This window comes from Sinocyclocheilus grahami, unplaced genomic scaffold (genome assembly GCF_001515645.1).
Source record: "Sinocyclocheilus grahami isolate Dianchi unplaced genomic scaffold, SAMN03320097.WGS_v1.1 scaffold1158.1, whole genome shotgun sequence".
In the NCBI taxonomy this organism is placed as follows: Eukaryota; Metazoa; Chordata; class Actinopteri; order Cypriniformes; family Cyprinidae; genus Sinocyclocheilus; species Sinocyclocheilus grahami.
Window position 1 is genome coordinate 85,870 of NW_015506337.1, and position 10,000 is coordinate 95,869.

The window sequence follows — 10,000 nt, forward strand, 5'->3', positions numbered from 1 at the left end:
TTTTATATATTTTATATATATATATAATTTTAATATTATATATATATATATATATATATATATATATATATATATATACTAAAGTATATTTATGAATATTTTTAGATAAAGGTAACTGCTAAAACAAATATGATATAGATATATATTTATTATTATTATTATTATTATTATTGTTGTTGTTGTTGTTGTGTGTATTCTGCTTAATATATATAATATATTATTATTTTGGACATTAATACTTTAATATGTATAATAAATAGTGATGAGTTGATTCTCACCTTTATATGAAGTGTAGTCTTTCTTGAGGCCTTCACTGATGTCAGAATCACTGTCATTAGCATCACTGTCTCCTTTCCCACTGTCTTTGCCGCTGATCTGTGGGTCTCTGACTGCGATGGTCATCATGGAGTTTCCTTTCCATACCGTGATGGGTCGAGCGTTGCCTTTACCATAACCAGGCAAAGTGGAATATCCCTGTGAACACACAAGAACAAAAGCTCATGCTCTCTGCTCTTCTGATTTTTCACTTTGTTGATGAACTATTAAACCTCTGTTACTGTTTTCCAGGTCGTTCACACAAATTGCTAATTTTTGTGTTCAGTCTGCACTATTTTTTGTTGGTATACTGTATATACACATGCATCACACAGAAATCTTTGTTGCATTGCACACTTGTTTTATTTCTGCATCTCATGCCATGAACCTATTTACTTTAAAGACAGCTTATATTTGGTAAAACACATTCCATTGCAGTCCTTCTAGCTGTTTTGTAACACGTGACTTTGTGTTTTTTAAGACAAGTTAAAATCAGCTTTTAAAACACCCCTGTGGTCTGTCACATTGCTTTGTGCTATTTCTTATTGGTCTATTTACTCAAAGCTTTTGGCTATTTAGTCACATCTCACTGCATTTTCAGTGCCTTCCGCTGTAAGCGTTGCGTTTTTAAAACATCCCAAGTTAAAATCTGACAATTTTCAGGTTCAATTCCAATGTGTTCAATTCATTTTGATTCCACTGGGATACTTCCAGCTGTTTTTGGTGAAAATAGTGCATTGTATTTGTACATGCCCTTCAGTCATTGCATCACATCTCTCTGTGTTTTTCAATGTTTCACACCATGAGTTTTATGTTTATAAGACAACATGTCAAGTTAAAAACTGATTGACCTATTTTCTGTTCTATTCCTTTGCATCAGTCTCCTATATTTATTTATTTATTCCTTCCTTCCTTCTTTCCTTCCTGCCTTCATTCAATTTTGGCCTATTTTCATGTGCATCAGACAGACATTTTTGGTTGTTGCATGCACATTTTTTGCATTTTACAATGTGAGGATTGCATTTTTAACACGGCGTGTTAAAGGGATAGTTCACCCAAAAATGAAAATTCTGTCATTCTGCTCTCATGTCGTTCCAAACTCGTAAGACCTTCATTCATCTTCAGAACACAAATTAAGATATTTTTGAGGAAATCCAAAAGCTTTCTGATCCTGCATAGACAGCAATACAACTGAAATGTTCAAGGCCCAGAAAGGTAGTAAGGACATTGTTAAAATAGTCCAAGTGACATCAGTGGCTCAACCGTAATGTTATGAAGCTACGAGAATACTGCGTGCGCAAAGAAAGCAAAAATAACGACTTTATTCAATGATTTCTTCTCTTTCGTGTCAGTCTTCCACCCGCGTTCACAACAGTACCACGTCACATGCGTGTGCTTTCCTCTGCATTCCTCTGCTTGTAAACAAGGCGCAGCGCATGCAGGTTCTACGTCAGAACACCGGCTCCTGCATCAGCAGCATAACACGTATGCCTCGTTGCAGTCTATGTAGGGTCAGAAAGCTCTCGGATTTCATCAAAAATATCTTAATTTGTGTTCCAAAGATGAATGAATGTCTTACGAGTTTGGAACGACATGAGGATAAATGACAGAATACATTTTTTGGTGAACTATCCCTTTAAGCAGTTAAATTCAGTGTTATTTTAGTATAATTGAGATACTATTATTGTTTTTCTTAATATTTTGAATCAGTTTTATTTTTTTATGTTGTTTTCATTTTAATTTTAGTTAAAGTTTTGTAAGTGGGAGAACTTGCACAATTGGTGGCTGACTAAATACTTTTTTTCCCCACTGTATATATATATCAGTTTCATTTTTAGTTATTTTAGTAGTTCATAGAAATACAATGGTTTTCATATTTTATTTCACTGCACTTAAATTGTATTTTATTTAAAGTAACAAAAATGGTTTTTATGGTTTTAGATTTTAGTTAACTATAATAACCCTAAATTTTAAAATAATGTGTATCCCAATCCTTCAGTTCTGCTGTAATCATTTTTGCTCTTTTGCACCATTGTATTACTGTTGCAAACGTATCAGATGGACGTCTCTGGGCGTTGCATTGCATCTCACTGTTTTTCGCTGTCATTCTGTCTTCGCTGTATTTTATATATATATATATATATATATATATATATATATATATATATATATGTGTGTGTGTGTGTGAGATGCACATCTTTGTTCACTGCATTGTACAAAGTTAATGTTTTAAAAATGTGTTTTGTGCCATTCCTTTAAGTACCATCTGCACTGTTTTGCATTGGCCTGTACACGCGCATCAGATGGACGTCACTGGCTTTCACGTCTTGCGTCATTAGCATTGCATTTAGAGCCCTGCGTTCTGTTCCGCTGTGCTCCTTCGAGCTGTTTTTCAATGCATGTCCTGTGTGAACGGCCCCTCAAATACACACACAGAAAGAAACACTGTCACCACTTACATCTATTTCCCCCGCCACACTCCTATATTTGCTCTTGAAGGTCTGTGGGGTTTGGTTAAAAACTTCAACTGTTGCCTGCACGCTGTTGTGTAGTTTCTCAGGCGTGCCGATGATGCTCGTGGAGTGAAATGCATGCATGTCGAACACATTGGCCGTCTGGCTGGAGATCATCGACACGGTGTTGTGCTCTTTAGCATAAGGAATATCCACCGTGTCAGGGAGGTTAGCTTGTCTCTTCTGACCGTTTTTGCGACTTTTGCATAGTATGAACGATAAAATAGCCAAAAACAGCAACGAGGAACTCGTCAAAGCCAAGATTAAAATAAGCATCCATTGTTTTGGTTCGCCATCCTCTCTTTCATCGTAGAAATTCCCATTTGAGGGCGTAGACTCGGTTAGGGTGAAATGAATCGTAGCTGTTGAGGTTAGCGACGGGTGGCCGTTGTCGTTAACCGTCACTAAGACTTTCCATAAGTCGTACTCGTCGTAAGCGATTTTGCGGTTGATATATATTTCCCCCGTATTCGGATCGATGGCGAAACCGAAATCGCCTCCATCATAGAGTTTGTAAGTGAGCTCTGCGTTCAAACCGGCGTCTGAATCTTTCGCCACGATTCGGGTCACGATATAACCGGGCGGAGCGTCTCTGGGAAGCTGGATTTCGCCAGATCCGTTGACGAGCGGTGGTTGCGATATCGAAGGCGTGTTGTCATTCTGATCGACTACATTGATAATCAGTACTGCGTTGCTGTGAAGTTGCGGCCATCCTCGGTCGCTAGCCTGAATGCGAAGATCTAGCCGCTTCGTGACTTCGTAATTGAAACTTTGCAAGGCGTAAACGTTCCCCGCTTGATTCATAATAGCAAACCTGGAGACGCTGTTGGTGTCCGTGTCAAAAAGCTCATAGGTTATTTCCCCGTTAAGCCCAGAATCCTGATCGCTGGCTAAAATCGTGGTGATGTAGGTACCTGGAAGTTGATTCTCCTCAATGAAACCTTCATATATCTTAGCGCTGAATGTCGGCGCATTGTCGTTGACGTCTGTGAGCCGTATAATGTAATGAGTTACCGTGCGTAACGGCGGTACACCGAAGTCCTCAGCCACCACGGTTAAATTATACTCCGCGATATTTTCTCTATCCAAGGGTGCCATCGTAACTATCGTGTAGCTCCCTTCATACGCTCTTTTAAGCCTGAAGTTTCCGTGTCCGCCGTTCAGAGTGCAGCTCACTTGCCCGTTCACTCCAGTGTCCTTGTCTTTGATGCCGATTAAAGCCACCAGGATGTCTTGACCTGTAGCTTCGCTAACATGCGCAACACCATCTGTTACTGATGTGATGGACGTGAGGATGATTTCAGGCGGGTTGTCATTCACATCTCTGATGTTGATGATGATTTTGCACACGGAGGGCACCGGATTGTGCCCTAAATCGGTGGCTTGCACGTCGATCTCATACGTGGTCTCGTCTTCGTAATCCACAGGGCTCTGCAAAGTCAAATGTCCTGTTTTATAATCCAGTTTAAACAGTTGTCTGATCTTTTTTGTGACTTGTTTGCCAAATTCATACACGACCTGTCCATTGAGACCTTCATCCGGGTCGACGGCGTTTAGGTCCAGCAGTAGCGAATCAACGGGGGTGTCCTCTGGCACATCCACAGAGTAATGGATGTGGTCAAACAACGGGCTGTTGTCATTAGCATCCTTCACTTTGACGGTGACATTAGTGGCGCCGCTTTTCGCGGGATGCCCGCCGTCTGCTGCCACGAGTTTGAGAGCGAAAAAAGCACGGGATTCGCGGTCGAGCTCTTTGACGAGCACCAGCTCCGCATATTTAACCCCATCCACTCGAGTTACGACATCGATGCTAAAGTGAGTGTTCTCGCTCAGATGGTAGGTTTGGATAGAGTTGGAGCCCACGTCCGCGTCCTCGGCGGCGTCCAGCGCAATACGCGTCCCAAGCGCCGCGCTCTCGGAGATCTCGACGGTGCACTCGGCACGCGGGAACTCCGGCGAGTTGTCGTTCACATCCAGCACTTCCACCTCGACGTGAAAGAGCTCGAACTGCTCGGCGGACACGAAGGCGACGTCGAAAGTGATTACGCACCGCGGGTTGCGCTTGCAGACGCGCTCGCGGTCGACGCGCTCCTCCACCGTCAGCCTCCCGTCGCTTTCCCTGAATCGGATGAAGGAGCCGGTGGACGGGCTCATGAGCTTAAACCTGATTCCGGGGAAAGTCCTGCGCGTTTTGTCCGGGGTCCAGGTTACATTGCTGGCTAGAGTTCCGATGACCGTCGGCGGTCGAACCTCCTCGTATATCTTATACCTCACCGTCCGTTCCTCAGAAACGACCTCTGACAGCAGCGAAACGCAGACGAGCGTGACTCCAAGTATCCGCGCGAACAGAAGTCCTCGCTCCATTTTCAGCGCACCTGAGCGCGGAGAGATTCGTCCGGATACATCAGGTTCTCTCAACTGAAGCGCAAGTCACTTGTTCTGCGTGCGGCTTCTTCTCTGACCCCTCCCGCGACAGACACACACACACCAATGACATTTACAATGCACACGAATGGCCAATACACCTTCACACAGGTCTGATGCACGCGGGAACGAACGCGATATTCAATGCATTCGAATGGAATTGAAGAGAATATTCAGTACTGTAGAACTCGGGCATTGTGCGCGCGCGTGGAGAGGGTGACAGGACAAAGAAAAAGACATTTCGTTTTCTTTCTCCTATTTGAATGGACAGGGAAGGGCACTGATTTTAATGCATTTGCAGTAGAGACATGAAACTGTCCTTATTATGAATAGAACTATATTGACATGACCTAATTGGAGTCTGTTTTTAAGGGATTACAGGTTTTGAGTTTGCATATAACCTTAAAATGTCTCCAAATGTGGACTGAATTGCCATTGCCTGAGAATGAGGACGGTGACGTGACATTTCTGTCCTACAAAAAATATTTTCATCATTTGGATGGGCAGCACGTAACACTGATTTTGTCCAATGCACACATTATTTTATTTAGCAGATTGTCCTGCGCTGTGACGGTCCACACTGTGAAATACAGAAATGCATCAATGCACAATGTGGATAGAAATCCTATTGCTATGTTTGGGCTACATTTCACTCTAATGTACAATTTTGTCACCCGTTCTTCAGTCCTGTGGAGTAACTCATAAAATCTCTTTGTAAATGTGCATCCTTGAAAATGTGGCTCAATAGGACGCAAGTAAGATAGTTTTCCAAACTTGTAAATTAAGAAGAGGAAAAGTTCTGCCTCCTGCTATTCGTTTAAGGTCTGTTTAACTCCCTCCATGCTCATTTATTCAGTCCTGTGGTGTTACACCTCCCAAAATAGCCGAATCCCTTTAAACTTCATCTAAAAGTACTTTAACAGCATTTTCAGAATGTCTTATTATTATTTATGTGCGTTGAGTTTTCACAGCCTCATTAATTGAGAGGCTACAGGGAATGTGTGCTTTATAAAAATTAATTTGTCACACTGCTGGGCCATAGAAATGAAAGTGAAAAGTTGATTAAAAGTGGCGGAAAAAATGCACTTTTGAACATTCTCACAATCTGTCTGCCTTCCTCATCCGTCCATCTCTTATCACAAATCTCTCTCTTTGAAAGCAGAACTATAATGTATTCATCTTTAATCTAAATCCAAATCTTGCCCACTGGGTGAAAAGTCTCTAGACACAAGCCTGGATTTCACTCTGGTTTTGGCCAGTTGTTAAACTCGGAAAATTGCAGTCAGATCTGTGAAGTGCTTCTAAATATTTCATGAATTTATCGTACGCACCTATCAACCGGCGGTAAAATTTATTCCAAACATTCCAGATTATATTGCACAGAAAGCACTGCATTTCTTTGGAAGTTCAGGGCAATCTTTTGTGCTTTCAAATGAATCCGAGGAGCTGAAAAGAGGTTTTTGTAGCGGGGAAAATGCTGTGCAACTGTTTGAGAGGAGATAGGGATTCCAAATTCATAGTTCGCTCACAGACATAATTCCATTTTTAATAGGACTCTAAATGCATTTGGTTTCAGGGGATATCTTTTTGCATTTTCAAGTTAGCTAATCACATCTGTCTATGACATGCTTCAAGAAATGGCACGGAAGTCGACACAAAAAAATAGGAACGGGCTTCATAAAGGATTGAAATGGGAATTGAATTATATGGCAGCGATGCCCGCAGTTGGCTGATTAGTGTTCTCGCGGGGGATGATTTTAAGATTTCTTCTGGACACAGCAGCGTCTCTCTCCCGGGGAAACCGAGCCTTTCTGTGAACTGCATTAAGATTGGCCACATTTTGTGTGTGCCAGTCTTCAACGGCAGCTCTGATGATTATATTGAGAGAAAGAGAGAGAGAGAGAAGGAAAATATCTCAGTGACCTTTGCCTTATCAACTGTTCCATGTCCTCACCCTCAGGGCATCCGAGATTAGGATGAGTTTGTTTCTTCATCAGATTTGGAGAAATGTAGCATTGCATCAGTGTCTCAGCAATGGATGCTCTGCAGTGAATGGGTGCCGTCAGAATGAGAGTCCAAACAGCTGATAAACACATCACAATAATCCACAAGTAATCCACAGCACTCCAGTCCATCAGTTAACATCTGGAGAAGACAAAAGCTGAAACACATCCAGCATTAAGATGTTTTTAACTTCAAACCATTGCTTCAAGCTAAAATATGAGTTCATAATCCATAATAACACTTCCTCCAGTGAAAATGTCCATCTCCTGTTGTCTCTTTGTTTGTTTAGAGCTGTTTTGGCTTGTAAACGCTGCTTGATCTGTGCAGATTTCTCTCCTGATTCAGACCAGAACACTTCTTCACTGGAGGAAGCGTTATTATGGATTATTACTATTTTGAATTATGCTTTAATATTATATATTATATTTTCAGTTTTCATTTTTATATTTTCATTTTTAGTTTTTTTCCCTCCCAATTTAAATATTTTTCTTAGATGTTTTTGATATATATATATGTGTGTGTGTGTGTGTGTGTGTGTAAAACAACTAAGAAAAAAAATTAGCTTAAATTAATGTTTATTATTTTATTTTATTTTATTTTTATTAATGTTAGTGCTTAAACTTATTTCAGTTGCCAAGTCAGCATTGCTAATTTTCATTTTATTTAATTAAAAAAAATCAAGTTTAATACTTTTATTTTATTTTTATTTTATTTTTATTTCATCATATTTTGTTTATTTTTATTTTTAGTCATTTTAGTCGTTTAAAATAAAAAATATTTATTTCAGTCAGTATTTCTAATTTTCATTTAAGTTTATTAAGTTTAAGTTCTTCATGTAATATTTATATTTTATTATATTTCAGCTTTTTTTATGAACAAAAATGGTTTTAGGTAACAATAACATCACCAATTAGAGCACAACAGTCATTTCCTGAAGTTAAAATTCCACTCACAGTCGCCATAAAGAACTTTATATTATGGATTATGGACTTGTATTTTAGCAGCGGTTTAAAGTTAAAAACGTCTTAATGCTGGATTAGTTTCAGCTTTTGTCTTCTCCAGGTGTTAACTGATGGACTGGAGTGCTGTGGATTACTTGTGGATTATTGTGATGTTTTTATCAGCTGTTTGGACTCTCATTCTGACGGCACCCATTCACTGCAGAGCATCCATTGTTGAGACACTGATGCAATGCTACATTTCTCCAAATCTGATGAAGAAACAAACTCATCCTAATCTTGGATGGCCTGAGTAAATTTTCATTTTTGGGTGAATCATTCCTTTAAGCAATGCATCTGCAGTGGTATCATATCAAATGATACAGTCTATTTAGGATTTATTAGCCTCTTTTGTATCAGTCTGACATATTTTGTTGCTCGTTCATACTTCAACCAGCTACCGCCTTCCCACAATGCTTCATTTTTGATTGTTTTCCTGCAGGCGCTCTTTCTGTGCTTGGCCGTCTTCCATTAGCACTAGCCTCACTGTCATCCAATACAGCCTGTGTTCATCTGGGAAAAACACCTACAAAACATCAAGAAAAGACCTAAAATGAAACAAAATCAAACCAAAGATTTATTTCATGACCTGATTTAAGCGTGTCTTTTGACAGAGTGCAGTTTTATGTTTCCTACATCATTCAGAGTCAATGAGAATCGCAGTGACCTTCGGTACATCGTCATATTCTGCACTTCACTTAAAGCCTTTATATATCATGCATTATAAAAGTATTTTAATGCATTAATTAAAGCAACTTATAATGCATTGTATGATTTCATGAATAATTGTTACCACAGTAATAATATTTATCTATTCACTGTTACGCCTTTAGGAAGTCTAATGCATTAAAACAAGACAATCAACTGATCGTAGATGTAACAAGGCATCTGCAAATATTATAATGCATTTTGACTTTGATTACAGTTGTTTATGAAAATGTATAATGCATTATAATGTACATTATGGATACCTTCATAACGCATTCTACATATAGGCTTCAAGTGTTAATGTATTAACTAACATGAACTAACATGGAGCAATAGATTTTTTACAGCATGTATTACCCTTTTTTAATGTCAGTTAATAAAAATGTTCACGTTCATGTTAGTTCACAGAGCATTAACTAATGTTAACAGATTTGTTAAGTTTTGATCTTAAAAATGTTTTAGTAAATGTTGAGATTGCTTAATAAAATAAAAATTTAATATATATATATATTTTATGATAAACAATAAATATTTTATAATATATAATAAGCAATATATATATATGAAATAAAATAAAAGAAAGATTAATAAATGCTGTAGAAGGGTCTTTTATTGTTAGTTTACGTTAATTAATGTTAACAAATTAAACCTTATTGTAAAGTGTTACAGCTTCAAAAAAATAAAATAATGAAATTAATTCAATTAAATTTGCTTGCATTTAAAAAAAAATCATATACAGGTTTTTTTGTTACATCATGGTTACTAATGATTTTTTAATAATAAAAATATATTTTTACAATAATAAAATAACTACACTATTATGTAGCAAAAAGCCTGTATATGAATTATATATTTTTTGCAACAATAAAATAATTACATTTGCTTGCATCTGCATTTAAAAAAATATATAATATACAGGCTTTTTGCTACATAACGTAGTTAGTCAAAGCTCACACCACTGCATTTTACAACGCTTTCTGACTCTTCCAGTTTAAATTTATCCTCTTTGTAATACTGAATAAATATTTATACAGCTGA

The 10,000-nt window shown here is 38.3% G+C and overlaps 1 protein-coding gene across 1 annotated transcript in view; it reads right to left on the bottom strand.

The window, feature by feature from the left end:
- Window positions 1-5,290, bottom strand: part of LOC107567420 (protocadherin-8) — a 12,220-nt gene extending 6,930 nt beyond the window's left edge. The window contains exons 1-2 of the mRNA XM_016253097.1: window positions 2,775-5,290; window positions 279-474 (exon numbers count right to left, since the gene is read on the bottom strand). Of these exons, the coding sequence (XP_016108583.1) occupies window positions 279-474; window positions 2,775-5,192 (2,614 nt within the window). The 5' untranslated portion in view covers window positions 5,193-5,290. The remainder of the gene's footprint in view (window positions 1-278; window positions 475-2,774) is intronic.
- Window positions 5,291-10,000: the final 4,710 nt, after the last annotated feature.